This window comes from Rhodamnia argentea, chromosome 10 (genome assembly GCF_020921035.1).
Source record: "Rhodamnia argentea isolate NSW1041297 chromosome 10, ASM2092103v1, whole genome shotgun sequence".
Classification (NCBI taxonomy): Eukaryota; Viridiplantae; Streptophyta; class Magnoliopsida; order Myrtales; family Myrtaceae; genus Rhodamnia; species Rhodamnia argentea.
In genome coordinates, this window is record NC_063159.1 from 11038690 (window position 1) to 11062869 (window position 24180).

Genomic DNA, 24180 nt, shown 5'->3' on the forward strand with positions numbered 1-24180 from the left:
TTCTAAATTGGTGACTATCGTAACAAAGCGACATTAGCTTGAAAATTGCAAGAGTATTTCATGTGATGCTTATGCCATCAACGAAGATCGGCTGTTATTGAATCAGAAACAAACCCAGAAATGGGAAACAAAAGAAATTAGCAAATCATGCTTTGCAAAGTAAACATATGTTCTCTCTCTCTCTCTCTCTCTCTCTCAGTTTACCGCTCTGCATTTTATTCTTACTTCTCCAATTTCTCGCACTCCAACACTTCCAAGTCTTACCATGGAAGCTGCAAACTCTCTGAAAAACAGACTTTGATCTTTGGCAAAGGAATCCACCATCCACCTTGTCCTGTAATCGCTGTACAGTGCTTGATCTGACCCAAACACACCTTCACCCGCCATGAGTCTTCTGTAGTAATTGTTGTCGAAAGTTGCCGATGTGGCATCCAGAAACTGTCCTGCATTTCGATCCCTGTTCGGCTTAGGGCATTTATTCTTCAGCTGTTGTGCGAGTGCATGGCTCAAGGTCGGATCAACATCATGAGTCGAGCTGAAGTTACGAAGCCGGGCTTCGAAAGAAGAACAGTGCGAGAAGCCTATGGTGTGACCACCAGATAGTGCAACCAAGTCCTTGAGGCCTAAGCCTCTTTTGGCAAAGCTTTGAAGGAGTTGGGTCACGTTGAAGGTTGGAGCCGGCAAGCTGACCGTCTCTGAAGCATTTGATACTCTTCCATCTTTTCTCCCTTTCAGCACGTTCCAATATGGCCCTCCAGCCTTAACCGTGAAAACGTTAGACAATATCATGCCGTAAAAACTATCTCGAGGCGGTAGTAATTTTTTGAATGTGTGGAGCAACATAGTAATTTTTCTTTTATCGAGGGAGTAACTTTTCAAGCGACTCAAGTGATAACTACAAGAACAGAGAATACAGCAATAAGATAAGAAGCCATTTAAATTTCTTTTCCTTTTTCTATCGGGCTTGCTGGTTTATTTCCATAGACACCAACTTTCTAAAGCTGCGATAGCCGAGTTTGCTGAACCTTGTTGCTGTAATTCATCAGTAACGAGTTGTTTGAAGTTTCTTTAGTAAATCTAGTGTAGTAATTGCCAACATGCTCGAACTAATCTAATGAACAAGGTAGAAATTAAACTAGCCTCATATGCCTTTATATCGGTTTTAGAATTAAGCTCAGAATCATTATGAGAAATATAGAGGAAGGATCAATGCGCACGATGCGTGTTGTGAGGTAAAAACCGCTAACTAGCGGCAGTTATGGTTATTACCATGGTGACTACGTCTCTAGCTGCAATGGTGACGATATCAGCACAAGAGACTGTATGTGGACATGCCATTTCGAGCTTTGCTTTGGCATCATCGATCACATAGAATGCTCGAACCGAGATATTAGGAGGGCCGTCTTTCTCTGCTTGGTTTCCCGGAGTAGAGTTGAGCAATAACGACGCGTCGCATCCCTGTGTGTATGCACGATCCAATGACAAGCGTGAGAGAGAGAGAGAGAGAGAGAGAGAGAGAGAGAGAGAGAGAGAGAGAGATTTTGCATATAAGTTCGTAGATGGATATGGCGATACCCGAATGAAACAGTCATGGAAGAACATCCTGAGGAGGCGAGCGGGGACTTTGGGGTCGTGCCTTGTGGCATTTTCGACCGTTTGCAAAATGATTTTCTCAGCTTGTGGACATGTCTGGTCGTAATAATGGGCATCAAGTACGGCCTTTGATATCGAAACCATCGCGAGTAGAAGGGCGATAATCACGCAAGAGCAAGGCTTCAGCGCAAGAGCGGCCATATCGATATATCGAAGCAAGAAATGCCCGGATGTGGATATGGTGGACTTGACTTATGGTTAGACGAAGCAGGATATATAATGGAGGAATACATGTTCGGGTGCTCGGATGTTGATATCACGGACATCTTATGCACGCTTTCAAGTCACTCAATGTGGGAAAATAGAATTAAGCTGTGGCTTTTAGTGTACTTTGAGACCAAGTGTCTCCATATAAGCTCCAAGCTTTAGAGATTCAAAATATATATATTCAGATTAACTCGCACAATAACAATAGATCACCTTATGTTTCGAATGCTGTAAAGCAAAGGGAGAGATGGATGCTTATTCTATGGTTGGCTTATCCCTATCAAGTTAGTTTAATATGAGGCGTAGGGGTTGGTTGGTGAGAGATGAAGTACTCATCCACGCTGTACTGCCGTTCTTCTTCATATGAGTTGATATTCATTTTCAGTACTGGTTGCCTGGTTGGCCACAAGCAATTCAAAGGCTCTAAACTTGCTTTTGCAGCCAAGTCAAGGGAGTTCCAAAACCCAAAACATTTAAAAGTCAAAAAACGTGTCAAATTGATCACAATGGAGTCCCAAAACTTATAAAAAAGCGCAATCAAATCCTAAAACTTATCAAATTAACACAATTGATTCCTTTCGTTAAATTTGTCCAATTAGACTAACTGAAGGCGAAAGCAGCACACCCTCATCATAGCCGCCATCCCACCGTCACCAGAAAAGGCTAGCGGGGGCTCGGCAAGGGCTGGCGACCACTGTCGCCCCTCGTTGTCGCTTTCCAACCATGGTGGGGCAGCGGTTGCAAGGCCAGGTTCCCCCGCCCTTGCCCTTGCCCTTGCCCTTGCCTTCTTTTTGTGTTTTTAAAATACATTTTAAAAAAATCTAATCTAATAAAATTATGGTTAAAAACTTAGGATTTAGGCCAAAATGATGTCGTTTTAGTATTGTATTTCATGTTTTAGTGAGGTAGTGTCATGTGGAGAAGAGAAAATATTAAATAAAAAAGTCACGTTGGGATTTTCCGTTAGCCTCAATGAACGAAGTTAACGAATGACTCATGCATTAATTTGACAGGTTTTAGGACTTGATTGTACATTTTGTAAGTGTTACGATTCAATTGTACTTTCACGACAAGTCTTAAGATGTCCAGTGCACTTATCCAATTTTATTTTATTTTTTGCATACAACTAAAACATATAGAATTCAATCATTAATCTAGGCAAATTAAAGAATCATGAGGGAACACGAGGGAATCTTGGGCACGGGGCGAGCCTAACCGGAACTTAAGTGGGCGAGTCTAAGGCCCGCGAGGGAACGCAAGCCCACCCAGATTCAGATTGTGCCTTGATCCGGGTGGGCTTAGACGGGTCTGGGCTGGTTCAAGTGGTCCGCCCAGTCCATGGCTTAGGCACGACACGATAGCTCTCTACTTTGCGCGTTTGGTACGAGCTTTACTAAATAGTCGTCATTCATTTCTTGCGATAACATATCACTTTTTACTGTTAATGCATTCCATCGTATCGTCAATGTCAACGAGGGTCCCTCAAATCGAATGTTAAACATGCCTTGATATAATTTGCAGTATATTATGTTCACTAATCTGGCGTACGATTTCATTTCACCCATTTGAAGAATAATCGAATGAATGCGATAATTGCTCGATAGAAAATAATAAAAGGGGAGACACGGTGGGCCCGCATTAATTGAGGTGCTGACTTGGCAAGCACCGGTCGAGCCGTCCCTCCCACGAGAAGCAATCGCGAGAGGCCGCCACGCGTCCAAATGGGCCTGCCAAAAGCCTGGCACGGGGATGGATGGGACCGCCAGGGAAGCAGAGAGGGGAAAAAATTGATGGCAGGGTGGCCCCCACGTATATTGGGACACGTGCTGCCCTCTCACGACACGACTCGTGACGCGGGCCCACATTCAAATACACAAAAGCCCCACTCGCGTTCTTCTCCCCTCCCCGAGGAGAGGGTGAGACTTGCCTTGCCTTGCCTACCTAAAAGTGGGCCCCACCCTCCCCATATCCATCTAAGTGCACGAGCTACCACGCCTAATCGGCAATTCCTCTGTTTTTCCTTTCTTCATATGTTTTGTTTTTTTTTGGAGAACAGAGCCCGCTAAATTGAAATTATGAAGAAAAGGGGGACTTGAGATTGAAATTGGAAAATCACAGTCACAGATTGGAGCGAAAGCACGAATCGACATTGGCATGAATGAACTGAGTCCTAGGATTTGCGTTTCAGGATGCTGGTCGCGTTCCTCGTTTTCTTCATAATGTCAACCTCTGGATTTGGAAAAAAAAAAAAAAAAACAAGGAAGAAATCAAAAAGCAGAGAACGCCCTACTTCTTCAGCTCTAACCTTTGGCATCTACTGTTGACGACGACCCGTACTCAGGGCTTCGAGCAAGATGACGGCGGCGAGTTTGGGCTCCGCCCCAGGAACTGAAGCTCCTTCCTGTCGTATATCTCCAAGGAAAAATCCTTGAGCATGTGCGGCGTGCCGCTGCTTGTGCTGCCACTGACGACACTCGCCGCCATCGGTGAGCTCGAGCTCGGAGCCACCGTCGACGCCTCTGTGGAGCCGCCGTCTCCGCCTCCAGTCGGTGCAGCCATTAAGTTCGAGATTGGCCGAGCGCCGACGTTGAAATTTGGCGGGATCGCCAGAAACGACGGCTGCGCCTGACCAGACAAGCCGGGCAACACAAACACCGTCCCACCACTATCGCCACCATTCGGCGTCCCCACAGGCCACAACTGCATCAATCCGTGACTTAAACCACCACCACCACCACCACCGCTACAGTACGTGATCGGCGCGAACCCTGACCGCGTCGAGACGGGCTCGCGGACGTCGAAGTAATCGCTGTTCGAAGCTCGCTTCCTCCTTTTCTTCGGATGATCACCGTCTTCCCTAGAGGACGAGGACGGCGTCGTCGGGATCTTCAGACTCCCGCCCACGGAGACTGCGATCGCAGGGACCGTACCGGTACCCGTCGCCTCGATGATGGCGTGCTCCGCGTGCTCCAACAACCACCGCACGGTCTCGCCGTCGTTCTTGTGCCCCAACTCCCTCGTCAGCTGGAAAATCCTCGCCGCGCAAGCCGCCGGCATGCGGATCCTCCGCCCCCGCCCCTCCACCTTTGTGTGGCGGTCCTTGGAAGGCCGCCTCGGAGGAGCCACCGCTCTCTGGAACCGCCGGGAGGGGAGAGAAACCTGCGAGCCGCCGACCGGGACGAGGAGCGTCTCGTGCTCGGGGTCGCCGTTGGCCAGCTCTTCCTTGAGGAACTCGTTACGGACCGCCGTCCGCGGTGGCTGGGAAGGCGAAATCTCGCCGGCGTTCCGCTCATCACGGTCGATTGTGGCGATTGCTCTGCCGTCGTCCTCCACGTCCCGGTCCTGATTAGACTCCATTCGGCTCAAAATAGCGGAAGCGCGAACCTGAGACAAAATCACCGCGAAGACGAATTTATGCCTTATTCCGAAATTGAAACGAGCGGCGAGATTTGATGAACAACAACACGCACTGCTCTCCACGACGCATCAAAAGCAGAAAGCGATAGGTTGACCGAGGGGTTTGAATCTACCATGGACAAACAGAAACAATGATGACGAGATGCCGAGAATTTTTTTTAAAAAAAGAGAGAAAAACACGGTGGACAAGAAGAACGAAGAACGACGAAGAAGAAGAGGCAGAGGCAGTGGCAGAGGAGGAATTAGGGAAAACACAGAGAGCAAAGAAAATACAAATACAAACCCTAGACAGGAACGAGGAAGAAGCCACCACATGTGCTGTGCGCAGAAGGCGAGGCGAGAGGGGCTCCACATCTCGGGGTGTGAAAAACCAGAAAGGTGTTGTGGGGCCCCTATTTATGGAGTTTTGGGATGGGAAGAAATGGACGGTCAGGAGAGCCTCACCAGTTATGGGCCCGGGAGATGGACGGGAGGGCCTAGGGCATAGTGGGCCCCACCTTGCTGAGAGATTCCGGCAACATTTTGGAGATATGGTGGTCGCATGAACATGCCACTTGGCTTTGGTATAGGATATGGACTTTACTCGTATAACATAGACACATGTACTCTTAGAAATAGAGGGTTACGTAGCAAGACAGCTCAAGTCGGAACCAAGTTTGGAAATTGGTAATTTGGAATTACGTCATGCGATACGATGTTGTGCCGGTGGGAATCTTGACAAGAGTAATACAGTAGTATACACTATTTTTCTTCCGAGCAACTACGCTATTAGATGTTTCTGAAGTTATTTTTTTTTTCAAGAAATTGATAATATCGAAATTCTCGATCTGATGCCTTTATCTTAATTTCTTTTCGCTTGGATAAGGTAGTGGCCGAGTGAGATTCCCATAAACACTTCCTCACATTTAAATTTGAAGGTTCGATCATTTAACTTTCTCGGTTCGAAAGATTAAAATGTCACACGAACATGTATCTCTTGCCATAAATGACATAAGTCTCATCTTTATTAAAAATGAAATGTTTGCGAGATTTTGTATGATCACAGCCAAACTGCTCTAATAGTTTAAATTGTTAAATGAATGGGTAATGTGATAATTAAATATTTTAGAAGCGATACGTGCAATCAATTTTTTTTTTTACTTTTTGTTTTAAATTATTCATTTTTCCACAAAATCAACTCAATATTTTTTTTTTCATTTTGATAAATCGTAATGCGTTTTGTTCGATTAATTGAAACTAAAAGAAAATAGTACGTTACTCAAATTTGAGCTTTGGAAGTTTCACGAATATCACTTAGAACATTCCATAAACACGGCTCACGCTATTTGCTTTCAAAGCGTGAGAGTACTATTAAGAATTATTAAAAAAATACAGGTCAAAAGCTCCGTCCGCCATGAGAACATTTCTACACATGATATGCATTTTAAACGATAGTAGCCCTTCTGATCCCCCCCAAAAAAAAAAAGAAACAAAGAAAACGATGGTAGCCTTATCTTTTTTTTTTTGGAAAAGTGTTAGAAAAATCATAAAGCGATTGTATTGGTGTCAATTCAGTCATAAACCTTTTGCGGTTGTGTCAATTCAATACTAAACCTTTTATTTGTGTTGATTCGATCAGAAACATTTTATATTAATATCAATTCGATCCTAAATCTTTTGTATTTACATTAATTGAGTTAATCCAACCAATCTTAGCCGAAAATTCATGTGGACATCGGTTGTCATATGTGGCATGGCTGGCACTACCTTGGATTTATTTTTATATTTTTAAATATTTTTAATAAATATTTTGGTTTTTTCTTCTTTTACTTTTCTCAATCATTAATTTTTTTAAATTTATTTAAAAATATTAAAATAAAAAATATTCGAGTCGGCGCCAACCATGCCACATAGGACAATCAACGTCCACATCATCAAATTTCCTAGCCAATCTTGGCCAAATTGACTCAATTAATAGAAATGCAAAAGGTTTATGACCGAATTAACACCAATAAAATGTTTAGGACTGAATTGTCATCAATGCAAAATGTTTAGTAATGAATTGACACCAATAAAAGGTTTAGGACTGCATTGGCATTAATGCAATAGGTTTAGGACTTTTTTGAGACTTTTCCCTTTCTTTTTCTGACCTTGATCGTGTTGAGAGAACAATCGAAACCCGAACTTGCGAGGGATCAAATCCAAGGACCCAAAGTTATATGCTCAAACTCAGGTAAATAAGAGGCTAATTTCTTAAGAAGTAGCATATTTTTTTCAAATCCACTCACTATGTTAAAGTTCACTTCAAATTTATAGGTGCTAGAAAGCTATCATAGTAAGTATAATATGCAGTCCGATTACTACATAATTAAATCGCCGCGGTTAATACATATGTTAATGAAAAGAAATTAGTGAAGTTAGAGATCAGAAGATAGAGGTGCAATAACTATATTCTACAAGCGGTCTTTATCATGATTGGTGAAAGGCCGCTTGTGGAAAAATATTATTCCACCTACAGGAATCCCAAGATATAGATGACCACCTAGAGAAAGAACTGGAGATCTAACCAATTTGTCACTTCTACAGCAAATGACAGTTCACGTAATCATAACAAGCAAAACGCACAAGAACATGAAAGCTATGCCAACCCAGCTGAATTAGCAAGGCCAAGAAGAAACTTCCCCAGAGAGAGAGCGAGAGAGAGAGCTAAGCTGAAGCAGTCGCAGGGCAACTCTCCTTTGGCATGTCATTGGAATTGAAAAGGCTCCAACGAGATCAGCAGTAGTTGATCTCCATTGCACGCCAAGTAAGAGATGCCCTACTACTGATTAGCTTATTCATGCACACCAAAGATCTCATCGCACTTCTTCGACGGCATCTACTTCTATGATTGCTTCTTAGTCATGAAGACTGTGTGCTTCTTACTGAGCTTTATAAGCAGCAGAATTGCCCGTTGGGGAAGGAATAAGCCATTGAAGCAATATGGCATATGCTAACGGATATCCTGTTCAAGTACGCAAAGTGAAGCTGCTTTTCCTTGTGGGATTATCTTTGGGGAACCAAAGTTTCGCGTCCCCGAATTTTTCCCGATCCCTATCCTTCTTCTGCATTTCGAGTCGTCCTCGAAAAAGTTCTGTGTCTCGAAGGGGTAAGATTCTTCTTCCTCTAATCTCTGTCTCACCTGGCTCTGTCCATGCTTTTGAAGGTGAGAAAGTAGGAGTGAACAAAATTTATTGACAAGAAGAGATGCCCTTACTTATGGAGCGCGATGGAGGAGGCGACGCAACACGTGCATCTACCTGCCTATTCGCCACAAATTTCTACCACTTCTCGCTTGCATTAGCCATTACCATTCGGGGCGGCCTTTGCTTGTATGACTAATACTAGAAGTAGTTTAGCGGGCGACGTGATACGACTCATGTGGAGTTCTAATACGGCACATTGGCATAAATATCTAATTAGAGTTAATTGTGTGCCCCAGTTAGGGGTCAGCAAAAGAACCGGAAACCACCCGGATCACTCACAATCAGATCGAACCTGCTGGTTTTGAGCGGTTTCTCTATGATCGGCCCAATTCCCGGTTTCAGGAGTGGAACCACCCACCCAAACCACATGGACTGTACCTATACATGTAGCTTTTCTCAAAAGGTGAAGTGAAGAAAGAAAAGAGAGAGGGAGAGCACCTCACCTTTTGAGCTCTCTCTCTCTCTCTCTTCGCTATAAGAGAGCTCTTGGATTTTCACACTCTCAATCATGTCAGTACCTTGCCTTGTAGGAGCACGGGGTTTTGCTTGAATGGAGCTTCGATTCCTTCGCGAGAAGTAGTAGATCTACAATTGGAGCTGAAACCCTTGAGGTCTGTTGATTTATGATCCATTTTCTAGAATTATCTAGAATTAGTGCAACCTAGAAACTCCTAGATAAAGGAATAAGTAGAAATTTGTGGTCTAAAAAATGTCCAAGTAAAAGATGAAGAATGGCGGTGGAAATCAACTTAAAAAGAAACGAAAGATCATCCATCCTCTTCCTTTTGGAATATAGTGAATCATGGTTCACACAGGATTGCATGGCAAGTAATTTGCTCATCTAAAAAGGAAGGAGGATTAGGATTGCCCGATTTGAACAAATCGAACAAAGTATTGTTAGGCCGCATGCTATAGATCCTCATCAATCATCCATCCTCTTCCCCTTGGAGTATATGGGTTCGCAACACCAAAGCAGAGGCACCCCATTTATGTAGATCCATAGTAAGGACAATATGGCTTGGAGTTGGCGATGTCACCTTAAATTGCGACTTGTTCTATCATAGGTTAGTCTATGCTCAATATACTGTTGTTAAAATATATATGACAAGTTCGGACAAGTGAGACCTTCTGTAGAGTGGTATAACCTAATTTGGACCAGCGGCATTAGCAAACATAGTTTTATTGGTTGGCTAGTATGTAAAGATAGATTACCGACAATTGAGATCGTCACACAATGGCTACCTACACTTGATATCCAATATGATTTCTACATGGCTAGTATAGAAGACAAACCACATTTGTTCTGACGGTGTGAGTGGACAAGCAGCATAGGACGCCGTATCCTATCACAACATGGGATAAGGCGCCCTTTAGGAGGATAGAATGAGAAACTCCGGTGGATAATTAAGGCAACAAAGGGCAAAGACTTGGCGGTCGGACTTCTTAAGTTATCCTCCTTAGCAACCATATATTGCATTTGGATGAAACGCAATATGAGACGGTTTTATAACAAGTTAACTGATTTTCATATTATTTTGACTAAGGTACGTAAAAATGTAAGAGGCCGAGCTTCGCTCTACAAAAAAATCAGACCTTCCCGGATGATTGTTATATTGGCTACTATATGGAGATTTCGTATCTCCCTCTTGTCGAATTATTAGCTCCCTAGGTAACGCTGAGTGATGCCCCTAAATTATTGTACTTACAATGAAAAATCTATGACAAAACAGAGATATTTTGTATGTATAAGTCGGTGAAGTTAGCCTATAAATAGGCTTGGTGGTGGTCCTAATTGTGATATACACAGAGAAGCCAGCAGATCACACACACGTTCCCCTCTTGTAATAACCAAAAGGGCCAAAACTATTTTGAAAAAAGGAAAAAAAAAACATTTCTCTTGAGCCCTCATTGCTTTACCAGTTCCTGCCAAATCTTTGCCCATTTTGCCTTGTCGTTACTCCTTACCTTGAAGTGGCTGAAGAACCCCACGCAAACACACCCACCAAAAACCAACACACGCTTCCACGAAAATTAACAAGGTTCCAGGACTGAATCCGCTCTCATGGTGTCGGAGAACAGTGACGCGATGGAAGCGTACGAGGCGACGGCGGATTGGGAGAGGAGCATTATAAACTAGTCATTTCCAGCCTCCCAGGATAGGACCTGTTCTGTGGACCCACCATGAAATCGGATTGGACTAGTGCTGCGGATCTTGGGTGGGTCTAGGAATCTACGAGCGGTTTCCAGTTTCAGGATTTGTGAGACCGGTCCCTAAAGGGCGGTTCCTGATTTTTCCGCCCACCCCGTAAACTAATCACCCCTGACCTCAGTTAACGACTCAACAGTGCTAGTAGCATTTGGTTCATAATAAAGCTTATTTTTTCACCATTCGAGTGCTTTCGGGTTTGCTTGCCCTGAACTTTTTGTGCACACTTTGTGCATACGAAGTTAATCCTTCCTATCGCCTAAACAGCCTTTCGTTTTCAACATGAACACGAAATGTAACTTATAAGAGAAGCGTTTTCCGTGAAGATTTATATGAATTCGCTCTCGCGATTGAAAATTGAAACTCTAGAAGAAGAGGTCCTCTCTTTTATTTGCTCGATGTTCTATTCCTCTGAACACTGGATGAAGGACAAGGTAGATCGAACACAACTTCCTGGAGCCCTATGTACGTAAGCTATGCTCCCCACAAAGTCGTTTTTAATCGTCTCACGAAAGAGTCAACAACATTGGACACGGTTCTATTTCACGGTTTTCACCTTGTTGGAAGCTCTCTCCCGCAATATCTTCTGTCCCATGTATCTGCATTCACAAAACAAGAGAAAGCAAAAGACAAACCTTCGTCAGACATTTAAAATTATTTTATCTTACATGCACGTACGATGAAGGTGGCAAACATATATACAAGTCCCCACCTTCCAAGCATCATAACAGTGGCTTGAGGATTTGTCCCCGGAGAAGCACTGAACGTGGAACCATCAACAACTCTCAAACTATCCACACCGATCACCTTGTAATCGCGGTCGACCACGCGTCCAACTTGACACCCTCCGTGGTAATGCCAAATGGTCATGACGGTGTCGATACAAAACTGCTTCAGTGAGATGGCGGCGGTCGGGTGGCGGGGCCTCAGGTTCACCGGCGAGGCCACCATGATGCTAATGAGAGTCTCCACAGGCAACTCCTCGTAGCGGAAACTGGACATCGCTTGAGAGTTGAGGACGTCAATGATGGTCTTCATGCCCTGGACGCACCTCCTCAAGTCCTCAGGGTGTTTGAAGTAGTTGAAGGTGACGGAGGGGTTGTGTTTGGGGCTGGTGGTTCGCAGCTCGAGATGGCCTTTGGAGATCGGTCCCTTTATCTTCTCAAGGATGAATCCACCCTGCTGAGACGAGTTCACGAAGCCTCTCACTGGGGGAGGCATCATTCCTGGTCGCCCTATCTGCGTAAGGGATGTAGCACTCTCTGAACATTTGCCCAAAACCGGAGTTTAGAAAAAGGGAAAGACAGCAGCTAAGCGAACCTGATTGCCAAAGCCAGACCCACTGGAAGTCTCAATGTAGCTGCCGAAACGAGTGATCCCCACCACTTGGATGAGCGATATCTCGACGGGCCTCCTGGAGGGGACAAAGAGGGCATTCATCGGATTATCGGCCATCCCTTGTCCGACCATGGGCTGGTCGAGCACGACCTTGAGTCCGTGGTCCTTCAGATGTTGGCCCGGCCCAATCCCACTCAGCATCAGCACCTGCGGGCTTCCCATCGCTCCGGCCGACACTATGATCTCGTTCCCCGTCTTCTTCCTCAAGTAGGCCCCGTGCATTTTCCCCTCTTTATCTTCGAAGATCACTCCATATGCTCTTGGCCTTCTTTCCCCTAATTTCACATTTCGGGGCATTCAGAGAATGCGCCTGGGATAATCCAGAGTCGATGGCTGATGGGTCCTTAAATTTGCTTATTCTAATTCTACTCCCTACTTCTTTTGCCAGCAAAATTGCCCATAATTACAATTTTCAGACACAAAAACGAAGGCGGGATGATTTACCAAGTCTTTATGTGTATGGTGAAAACAAGTGATCCGATGAAGGTGTCGTTATTTTGCCTTCGGCACTTCACATGATGTTCAAATCAGTTTTGAGGAACTACTTACCGACCGTACTGAACAAGATCTTATGGACTGTGGCGAATAAGCGGACATCGATGCTGTTGGGCTGAGCATATTCCAACAAATTGGCCGCCGTGTGCCTATGCCCGCTCCTATTAAAGATAGTGCCTCCAACTTTAGTACCGACCAGATGTTCGTACGTAAAGCCGTGGTCTGGCGTCACCCCGGCTTCCACCAGCCCGTCTCTCACTGCCGACTGCCAACCCAGCACAGGCGGCCGGAACGCCACCTTCCTCTCCACCCACTCGTACGACTCCTCCACCAGCTTCTCGTCCCAGCCGGCCTCCTTCACGTAGTCCTTGCTCGCACGCGTATAGAAGCCGGCGTTCAGCGCGCTCCCCCCACCGAGGACCCTTGCCCGCGTGTTGAGCACGCCGTCCTCGGACACGAATTGCTGGGACGGCGAGTTCGGACCGGTGTCCACAAGGTTCACGTTGAAATTTGCCATGTCCTCTATGTTGCGGTTCCCGTAGGGGGAGCCCCCTCTTTCGAGGACCAGAACCGTTGCTCCCCCGGAGAGCGTGGCGGCTAGCGCGCAGCCGGAGGTTCCTCCACCGATGACAATGTAGTCATGGAATGAAACGGACGGAGCCGATTCTGCGTCGTGAAGGAACGTGTAGTCCGGAGCTTTAAAAAAAGAAGAGAAATCACAAGACCCTACAGTTAGTACAGTTTTTCCATCAAAAACTTCAACAGGACAATGTCTTTGGAGGAACCTGTAGCATGACTACAGTTCGTGGAGACTTGAAAGGAGTACCTTTCTCCGAGTTGCAAATGCCATGGAAGACGAAATTTACAGCGAGAACACAGAGCAACCTCCATCTTCGTAGATCCATGATGGGGCCGAAACTTCAGTTGACTACATTCGCCTGCAGATCGCTCTGCCTTCTGAAGAGCTCCAAATCTTCAAAGAACGCGGAATTGTGGCTAACTGCTTAGAAATATTGTCCTGCTCACTTTCTCAGAGACGTCTATATCAGCGACTGTTTCCTAATTTGGCATTCGCTTGTCGATCTTATGCTTCATTAGTGCTCACAACCACTCCAATGACCATGAACATTGCCTGGTCATTCTCTTGGTTACTGATCACTTTGCCGCTCATTGTCCTAATAAACAATTTCATCAAGGTCGGCGCAAAAGCGGGAAAATTACCAAAAAAAAAATCCTAAATCTATTGTAATTGTGTCAATTTAGTTCTAAACTTATTTTTTTTTAGCTAATTCAGTCCTAAACTTTTTGCAATCGTGCTAATTCAGTCCTTCCAGCGAGTTTTGGTTTGCCGGCAATATAATATTTTAATATTTTTTTCTTTTTTTTTTCTTTCCCTTCTCCTTCCCCCTTCCTTGTTCTACCTCTAGCTGGTCGCCGACGAAAAAAAGAAACGAAAAATAAAGAAAAAAGGTAACAATAAAAAAAATCATATAAATTATTAAAATATTAACTCACGGGCCGGCTGGCATCCACCTTAGCACGGGAAGGACTGAATTGACATAATTGCAATAGGTTTAGGACTTCTTTTTTGGAAATTATCCCGAGCAAAAGCAAATGGGTTCCTACTTAACCGAATGAAATTTAAAAACTGATTACGCATCATTAAGAGGCTAAATTCGATTAATCCTTTGAAGACATGATCCTCGTAAAGAAGTGGTGTGAAAAATAACTTAAAGCCTGGACAAAAAGAACCAACAATACGAACTTTGAGTTGAAATTTCCTGAGGTCTTTCATGGTGAGGTGGGGATGGGAGCAATAAAAGCTCAACTGCTCATCATCAGTTGGTGAGGCAAGTTAATGTTAAGACTGAGACCTTTTTTTTTTCCTTCTTTTTTTTTTTTGTAATTAGAGATCGCATTTCACTAATCTTGCCTAGGCGAGAACTGAGAATTGACTTTACACCATCTGGACCCACGTGGAATTTAATTAGCCCCCCATTTTTGGTAATTAAGAGAGATATAATCTTTATCCTTGTTTTGAAAAATGGACTTTCAGACCCGTGCTCTTGTTCTAGTGCGAAGTGCTTTTCCCGATTTATGTGCGTGAGCGTTAGGTGAAGAGAGTAGTCACCATCCTTTAAGACGGGTGACATGAATCGAGAGAGTTGGCGGATCCGATTAGCCGGCTAATTGAATCCTTCACGTTCAAACGGCGGCGATGCCCTTCACTTGCTTTATGTCCAGTACCGGATCTACAAGTTTAGTATTGGACATTCGAATTCCTATTGTCTCGCCGAAAAGCGTCGACAGAGCACCTTTCAAAATGTGGATCGACATGGAAATCGATAAAAGACGTGAAGAGTCCTTTTGTTGACTCTCGGACGTGAAATGCATGTTAACAAGAAAATTAAAGGTACGAAGACGAAAGACAATCGCGGCCAGCCATGTAAAAGGGCAGTGGAGGGAAAAGATAACAGGAAGAGAAAATTGAACAACCAGTGTTCATTGATTAGTTGGTGGTTCCTTAATCCAATTACCGTCCTAATACTTAATAACTACGTGACTTCTAGAATTTAGCAACATGTATTTACAAATGGTTAAAAAACAACCACCATTCGACAATCACGGCATCATTGCTCCCCTCACGTCATCAGTTATTTCTGCAGTTCGTAACTCTTCTTCTTGACTGTTATCAGAGGCCCATGTTTATCGGCCATTATTATTCGTGGCTTTCGAGATTTTCGTCTCTACAAACTGGTGATCATGCCTGCTTCTCGATTGAATGGGTCGTTATGGCCACGGTTCGGAACCGGAACCTTAAGGGCGGTTCCGGTTCCGATTCTAAACCGGCGGTTCTGGGCCGGTTCAAGGGCCGGTTCCAGTTCCACCGATTTTTAAATTTAATTTTAAAATAATGAATTACGAAATAAAAAAATAATAAATTATAAAATTATGAAATATGAATTGTAATCAAGTTGTATATTGTAATCAAATTTGGGGGGAAAAAAAGGAAGGGGGAAGAGGCTTGAACTTAATGAATTATCATTAAACGCTTACATTTCTTCTTGGGAATAGAAGAATCAAAGCTCGCGTAGTTCTTTTACTTTTGATAACCCTAGCTTACTTTAATCGTCGCTACCTGTTCCGGTACTTGTGGCGGTGGTATCTCCATCATCATCGAAGAAATCAGCTTTATTGTTGCGATCTATCTCTTATTGTCGATGTTTAGCCTTTGTCCAATCATCGACACAAGCTTGAACTTCCACCGAATTCAAATGTAATCTTGAACGTCGGTCGTCCAAAATGTTGCTTCCAGCACTAAATGCTTGTTCAACCGCAATTGTTGAACAAGGAGTTGCTAAAACCTGTCTTGCAATGAGAGCCGGGATTGGGAATTCGGTTGAATGCCTCTTCCACCACTCTAGAATGTTGAAATTTGTGCCGCCTTCGAAAACATCAAACTCAAAAGAAATGGTTAAATAGGTTTCTATTTCAAAAATATCACCTGCTGCTCTTTTTTGTCTTTTTTGCCTACTCATCAGCATTTTGTGCCCTCTACTAATTCTACTTAGGTCCTCCCTTTGTACGTTACTATGTTGGGAAGATCCACTTTCACCTGCTAAATTATTTCTACTACGAAATTCATTATATAATTCTACTATTGTTTGTTTAGTTGTTGTTTGTATAGCTTTAACATCTACCACTTCATTAAAATGAAAACACAATAATCACCTAAACCATCTAATTTGGTACGTGGATCGAAAATAAAAGCAACCAAATAAATAAGAGAAATTTCGATATAATAATGCAGCTATTTTGTTTGCATTGCTATTATAGTTGGAGCTAAATGATCATCTTTTTCATATTCTTAAAAAATACTAGCAATATTTATACACTCTATTAAAAATAAATGCGTAGTAGGATAATAAATACCGGATAAAGTATAAGTTGCATTGTTAAAAACTTTTAAAAAAATAAATTTTTTTGACAAATGTCCCACTCTTGTAGGAATAAATTAATTTCAGAAACATTATTTGAAATAAACGTACATAATAAATCTTTATATACAAAGGATTGATGCAGCAACTCGTATGTAGAATTCCAAAGAGTCGGAACATCTTTTGAAAATCTTTTTGACTTTCTTTTATGTGCTTTCTGCTCTATTTTTTCATAATTTGGAGATGTTTCCATAAAAATTGAATTGCTCTCTTTATTGGACTCGGAAAAGCATTAAGAATTCTTAAATCATCTTGTACACATAAATTTTAAACATGGCAAGCACATCTAACGTGAAAAAATTGTCTACCAAAAGTAGGTTTACAAATCCTTTCTAAATCGGGAATGGAAGCAGCATTTGCCGCAGCATTATCAAAATCAACACAAAAAAATTTATTAATCAAATCATATTCTTCTAAAACTTGTCTAATTACTCTATAAATATTATTGGTCATATGCCTATCATAAAAAACTCGAAATGCAATAACTTTTTTTTTAATGTTCCAATCATCACCTATCTAATGATATGTGATACTCATATATAAGAATGAGTTTACTAAGGATTACTTCAAATGTCACTACCTATATGCACACATCCATGAATCATAAAAAAAAATTTCAACTCTTGTTTTTCTTTTTTATAAAGCCCAATAAGTTGGCATTTAAGCGTATTCCTTCGAATAGATCGTGCTTGCGGAGCACATGCAGTGTTTATAAAATGATTAAAACCAAAATTTTCACCAAAATTAAACGATAAACGTTCAATGGCAGCAAATCTAGCTAATTCTTCTTTATAAACTTTTTCATTGTAACGAAATAAAGGAGAAGTGCTAAAATTGATGTACCCGAAAATTTGTTGTTGGCTGGTGTTGATCCCCACTTGCATTGGATGTTTCGACTTTATATGCCATTGAAATGTCTTTTACTCGCTTCTAGCTGTAAATTTGTATATTGCCCCACAATATTTACATTTTACATGATACTTATTTTTCCCCAAATGTTCCTTGATGAAGTGTTCCTATATGCTACAAGTACCCTCCCGATCTGGCTCCTTTGTTATTGATATTTCTTCGACGTCGGTAGGAGGATGAAGACTTTCTTGCGTTGGGATGTGATCGACGTTATGAATAATATTGATATTTTCATCATCGTCTACCTAATATGCAAACTCACGAGGATCATATTCATGAGGATAATCGGAATCCCCCATCGGCATCGTGCTCTTTCCCTTGTCACCAGATCTGCTTCCACTTGCCCTTTTTTTTAGAGAATCGAGCAGAAAATGGATTCAAAAAATTGAGAGAATTGAGCCGGGATTGAGAGAATTGAGCGGATTGAGAGAATTGAGAGAATTTGTGAGAAAAAATGAAAGGGAGAGAGGAGTATTTATAAAGATTTAGGATAGTTTTAATATAGGAAAAAAAGGAAGAGAGGGGGGACGGTGGACTGTTGCAATGCAACGGTCAAATTAACTGTTGCATTGCAACAGTTGGATGGGCCGCGGGAGAACGGCTCTTTCCCCCATTTTTTTTAAGGCTTCAAAGCCTTTGGGCCTAAGCCCAACGGCTAATTGCCCGGTTCCGGGCCGGTTCCGAACTTTGGTGAACCTTAACCGGCTCGGTCAACAGGCCGATTCTGATTGATCAATGGGCCGATTCCGGGCCCAAATCGGCCTATGGCCATCTCTAGTTATAGTTGTAGTTGAAATTGTTCGTTTCATGACACTTCTGCTTCGATTCCCTTGTTGACTTAATCGAGCTCATTTATCTACACTCATGACTCATGACTCAACAAAACTTAGTAATTCTCTCTGGTATTGCCTATCAGCAACTTCTCATTGCTTTTATCGATTTGCCCACCAAAAGGACTTGGTAAATTTTACCTCAACGATGTCTTGCTTGGTCGATTCCAGTTCTAGTCGACGGTCATGGACTTGAGCAATTTTTATGTCAATACATGCGCAAATTATTTAGGCACTCATTATATTTGGTTTAAATACTAAATCCATCTATTAGTACTCTCAATAAATTTTACCTTCAGCAAGAAGGGGAACGGTAGAATATTTAATATTAAACTCCTCATTCAAGGGAATAGTAATTCGACAAAACTTCACAAGATTGAATAGGGAATATAAGAGATGACATATCGAGCAAAAACATAGTCAATTCCATAAATAAAACATTCTTTGAGCTGTAGATATATTCATCGATCCGTCAATTCGTCGGATTATGTTCTAGAGAACAAGAAAGTGCTGGCATTCGGGAAATAAAAAGATGAGCATAGATAGTAGAAGTGAACGGTTTCGGGGTGGGTCGGTTCCCACCCCGAAACCGAGAAGTCGAGAGTCGACCCTGTACGGTCGGCAATCAGATCGGAACCAGATCGGTGTATCCCCAGTTGGATCGGGACTAGCTGAACTTTTTCTTTCATTTTAATAACCCCTTTTCTGCTTTCGGATCTACTCTGTGCCCCAAGAATCCATTTTGGTGTACAAGGAAAAGATTTGCCTAGAACCGTCCGGTTCGATCGAGATCGGTTTCCAAATTGGACCGAGATTCTAGTTAGCACCAACACTCTTTAGGAACCTTCGTGTTGTGTCCGACACTTTTTGACATACAATCAACGGTTAGTTAGCCTCCGGACAAACGTGTCCAGCATCCCGACACGCAATTTCAACACGCACAGATTAATTTTAAACATTTTCAATAAATTAGAAGTCAAAATGTAAATTTACTAAAGACATATATACTTAAGTTATATATACCTAGCCACCCCAAAATTAATATACCCGACCAGTAAAAAAAAAACTAATCGTGAATCTCTAACATAATAAGAAGAAGAAACTCACCGCTGATATTTTTATACTTATTATGTATATCTAAAAATATACATCTAATATACAATGTGTCCTAACATGTTGAAATTATTTATTTTTTAAAAAATCATGTGTCGACATGTCGTGTCATGTCATGTCATGTCTTATCGAGTGTCGCGTGTCGTATCGGTGCTTCATAGCCTATAAAAGATAGAATGAAACAGTTTATGTAGTGCTCCATCCCGCTCCTTCACAGCTTTTTTACACATTATTTCTTGAAAAAATTGTGGAACCTTGTCAAGAACAACAACATCACACATAAGTCCAAATACTGGATTGCCACAGGTCATTTTGATCTGTTTTTTTTTTTTTTCCCACTCTGTATGAAAAAACTAAAACGGAGAATAAAATGCCATAAAAATAAGGCCCTATGGAAACATGGAAAACGAGGAGAGATGATAAATGTTAGAATAGCAAGCAAAAGAAAAAAGAAGAAGAAAAAAAGCACGAGGATGTGGATGAGACAAAAGGAGCTGTTGCACGACATTATAATACCGACAAGGTCCTATGATCATTCTAAACTATGCTGGGAACACATTGGTCGCACCCACATTTCTCATGAAGACAAAACTTAACCTATCGTTTCCTAACAAGAACAGGGTCCTATCTATACATATATGTGTACATGCTTTGTCGTTTGGTTTACGATTAATATACTTTCCGGCCGCCTAAAACTCATTGATAATCCCACGGATCACGATCCTTTGAGAACATATTGGTCTCATTTGGTTATATTAAGAAAGTTGAGAGTTCTGTCTGTAACTCTGGTGTTCCTAGAACTCTTAATTAGAATTAAAAGAATGAGAAGTGAACTTAAGAAAAAAACGCCGTGCTTACGATGAACGGAATAACGCATTTGTGCGTTTCGCTAATCGATGGTTTTGCGATTTATTTTTGGCTTCTTGTAAGATGGTCTCTCTCATAGAGAAAGAAAAAAGAACGTGTAAATTGGCCATTACAAGAGATGTAAATCGTTTTTTTGTGCTGTTCGTATCAATTAAAACATAATTTATACGAGGCACGTATGGACATTTTATTACACACATGAACTCGATGCTTCCAATAATGACTTGAAGAAAAGCAAGCAAAAGCAAGTCTTGTAATCTGGACGAGCTACCTCACTAGCATCTTCCTGCTGCTGACCTCAAGAGGAATGATTTTTATGACCAGGCCGGGGAAAACATCATCTGGATCGCAGATGTGTGGGTTCCGCTCAACTATGAACGGGTCGCCGCACTTTTCGCTGATTGTGTGGAGCGTCTCTCCTTCGCGCACCTCGTATATCTCGTCGCAGGGCCGGTCCGAGAACCTATTCCCTCTCATGCTCGAGACCTTGTTCTCTCTGAGGGAGGCCACCAAGATGAGCGCTACGACGGACATAGCGCAGCACCACGCAGCCGCGTCTGCTATCGTCCTCGCTGCTTTCATGGCCGTCTTGCTCTTCCCAGAGGGAGCCATGAAGGTCGGATAAAAAGAAGAGGGTTTTCGATAATACAGATGAGAATATGCGGATTTCTACACGTTTGTCCCAAGCGAAAAAATGCCTGAGGAGTAGGAGTTGGCGGTATGCGTTGAGGGGAGGAAGTTGGTTTCAACGACGACGTGAATTTTGTACTTTGGCTCTTGTTTATAAGGGTTGGGTGGACGGCAAAGCTTAACCAAGTTCGTCAGGGTTTTGAACATGGCCAACTTATTTCAATCTCGTTGCTAAGCTAGTTCATAAATCAAACTGATTATTAGTAGCATCAAATCATCTTGCCGACCCTAAATGACCAAAAGGGGCTTTCTTATTCCATTCTATTTCATCAATGATTTCATTTAAAACTTGAGGTGCATCAGTAGACGAGAGGGCACTCTTGTACTTAAATCAATATGTATTTCTCATTCACGTAACTCTGATCGAAATGAATTTTATCACCAAGGCGCAACGCTGACATTGCCAAGAATAAGCTAATGAGTGTATCATATCACTGTATTCGACCCCGGTTGGTGACTGGTAAAACTTTTGTTTTTAAAAAAAGTTTCCACATGAGATGACGAAATAATATAGTAGCATGTGGTTGGTGATTGCGGTCAACAATTCCGGGTCAACTCCTTTTTCCGTTAGGGAGTTCCTCTCTATTTGGTGTGATATTATTGAGAGGGAAGTTCAACTTAATGGCCTAGAGGTCATAATTTGTTTTAATTTAACACGTGTACCGAACCACACCCATCTACCATCGCAAATACAGTTATTTCTATGATTGCTCTCGCGGTCGGGGTCGAATTTTGAAGAACATCTAATACTTTAGGAGTTAAAAGAAAGGGTCAAACACGAGGACATGCATTCATACACAATGTGATTAATTATGGTTGTTGTTACTATTGGTATTATTATTATTCTCATAAGCACTACTAATTAGTGTTATTGGTGGTCAGGATATGTGGAAGATGCCAGATGGCGTGCATGCTGAGGAAACCTGTAAGCATCAATCACCCAACTAGCCAATTAGACCATTATTCCACAGCGATGTGGGGGGAGGTTGTGTTTGCTTCCTCCAAAACTTAAAACCAATAAACAAATTATCGAATACGTAGATTCATTTGACAAATAATAGGGCTTACAGGATCCGTCACGGTGCAAATTGATATAACAAATAACGTTTTCTAGTGCGACCCGAGTGAGTTTTATTGCAACTCTGACATATGATCGGCACCGTCTATTTGTTCGAGTTTACCTACTAAGGTACCATACTTTTCTTGCTGGTATTCGTAAGTGGTTGGCGTCCACCCTATGATGAGGGCCAAAGCGAATATTTTTCTTTTCCAAGACTTTGGCCAAGGGGTGAGCATGATTTCAAGGTGTGCAGGGTAGGTTTCGGGTTTTAAAGTGTGCATGATAGGTTCCGGGTTTTAAAAATTAGAGAACATGTTCCTACGAGCAAGTTCCAGGTGAGACTCGTAATACATTTTTTTGGTATATTCTTTATGCAATCCAATAATATTTCATGGTGTCCGATGATGAGTGCGTAATCTAAAACTGCTAGTCCGAGCTTCCATTTTCAATGATTTTTATGATTAAGGATTTTGTTTTGTTAATATTTTATATTTATTCATGTGTCTAAATATGAGTTGTAGTTAGTAGATTGTAAAAGTAAATGGTGGCCATTAAAGACGATGATTCACCGCAACCGTTCAATCAAGGATATAAGTGAAACCTAAATAGACCATGGAACCGACCCTGAAATCTATGACATGGTAAGTTTCGGGTTTCGGGGTATGCAAGATAGGTTCCAAATTTTAAAAAAAAATGAAGAACATGTTTCGACGGGCAAGTTGTACGGAACCTAAAGCCACTCAACTCTCCCCTCCCCCCCCAGCAGCCTTCCCATGTTTGTGGCAGCGATGAATCGGATTGAGGTATCAGAGTCATGAGGCTCCGATTGACCTTCCATGAACATGTTCCAACAGGCGAGCTATACAGAACCTAAAACTACTCAACCCCCGGTCTTCCCATGTTTTGTGGCAGCGATGAATCAGATTGAGGTATTGGAGTCGTGAGGCTTCGATTGACCTTCCATTTACATGTACAAGGTCGATGATGGTGCGCGACGATAACGCTTCCACGTCTTGTTCGACTCATGTTGATCCGAGCAATAGGAATGGAAATTGAATGGCTTATGATAGGTGGGCGCGGCTTGAATTAGGACAACTAGTTTTGACATCGTTTTGGCCTTTCTGGGGTTGAAAGAAAGGAAGATCTGAGATTGATCGTGATTTCGGAAGTGAGAGCATCATGCTGAAACCCTTCCGAGCCTATCTAACTGTAACAATTCTTTATTGGAAGGCTTCTTCGCACTTAGGATAAAAAGAAGTGTGTTATTAAGGAAATAATCACTTTCTTTAAAAAAGGACAGGTACTATCTGTTGGTCCGCGAGGGCCGTGATGACCTTGCTTGATATGGGTAGGGATCGCGGCCCTCGCCCAGTTGATAGTAGGGCAGCTACCAGCACTTAACAACAGAAAAGAACATGAAAATGAAAAGAAAATGAAATACAATTATTAATAAATTTTAAGAAAATTAGAAAAAAGTTGAAAAGTTTATGAATTTTTGGACAATATTTCCATTTTATAAAGTATAAAAAGAGGCTTTTTGTCATTAAAGTATTTTCTTATACCGTTTACTACTAGTATGTATCTCATATCCTTACTATTATCCATTTTCCAATGACATTGTTTTGAAACCTGTCTGCTTCTTGAGTTAGGTTTGGTAAAGAACGGATTTCTTTATTTTTCTTTCTTACTTCTTTCCTATCCTTATGTTTCGTTGAGGTCGTTGTCCCACAATATTTGACAATGGGTTCTATAAGCTCTTTTATTTATGTGGTCTCACTCCACCCGTTAGCTTAAATTTTTAGATTGGATTTTTTAATATGATATTAAAGCCAGTTTTATCCCTTTCGAGATTGTGTGTCCACCCCCTCACTAGTCAAATTCCACTTTCTAACATGTTTAATGTTTTTTTTTAGATAATCACTTATTACCTTTCCACTTGAGAAAGTTTTATAAATTCATGATATTTTCTGGGACAAGATCCATTTTTGCCATGAAAGCTTGGAAAACGCGGTAATTCAGAGGTAATGTCATGATTATGCTGTTTGAAGTATCTTATATTACTTAAACATGTATGTTGTAAGCATGAAGTCAATTGTGTAGCCAAGCTTAGGGC

The 24180-nt window shown here is 42.0% G+C and overlaps 4 protein-coding genes across 4 annotated transcripts; all 4 read right to left on the bottom strand.

The window, feature by feature from the left end:
• Positions 1 to 5: 5 nt before the first annotated feature.
• LOC115732383 (peroxidase 66) lies at positions 6 to 1891 on the bottom strand. Its single transcript, XM_030663019.2, has 3 exons — positions 1576 to 1891; positions 1270 to 1458; positions 6 to 759 (listed from the first exon to the last, which is right to left on the bottom strand). The coding sequence occupies exons 1-3, from the start codon at positions 1792 to 1794 to the stop codon at positions 196 to 198; spliced, it is 972 nt and encodes a 323-aa protein (XP_030518879.1). The 5' UTR covers positions 1795 to 1891; the 3' UTR covers positions 6 to 195.
• Positions 1892 to 3955: 2064 nt separating this feature from the next.
• On the bottom strand, positions 3956 to 5592 carry LOC115742830 (transcription factor TCP19). The gene has a single exon (XM_048271399.1). It carries the CDS (start codon positions 5215 to 5217, stop codon positions 4198 to 4200), a length of 1020 nt encoding a protein of 339 aa, XP_048127356.1. The 5' UTR covers positions 5218 to 5592; the 3' UTR covers positions 3956 to 4197.
• Positions 5593 to 11071: 5479 nt separating this feature from the next.
• Positions 11072 to 13620, bottom strand: LOC115742827 (protein HOTHEAD-like). The gene is made up of 5 exons (XM_030677335.2): positions 13427 to 13620; positions 12655 to 13296; positions 12028 to 12380; positions 11420 to 11946; positions 11072 to 11306 (listed from the first exon to the last, which is right to left on the bottom strand). Exons 1-5 carry the CDS (start codon positions 13503 to 13505, stop codon positions 11246 to 11248), a joined length of 1662 nt encoding a protein of 553 aa, XP_030533195.1. The 5' UTR covers positions 13506 to 13620; the 3' UTR covers positions 11072 to 11245.
• A 6840-nt stretch (positions 13621 to 20460) lies between these two features.
• Positions 20461 to 21053, bottom strand: LOC115742720. The gene has a single exon (XM_030677168.2). It carries the CDS (start codon positions 20927 to 20929, stop codon positions 20585 to 20587), a length of 345 nt encoding a protein of 114 aa, XP_030533028.1. The 5' UTR covers positions 20930 to 21053; the 3' UTR covers positions 20461 to 20584.
• Between the last annotated feature and the right edge of the window lie 3127 nt (positions 21054 to 24180).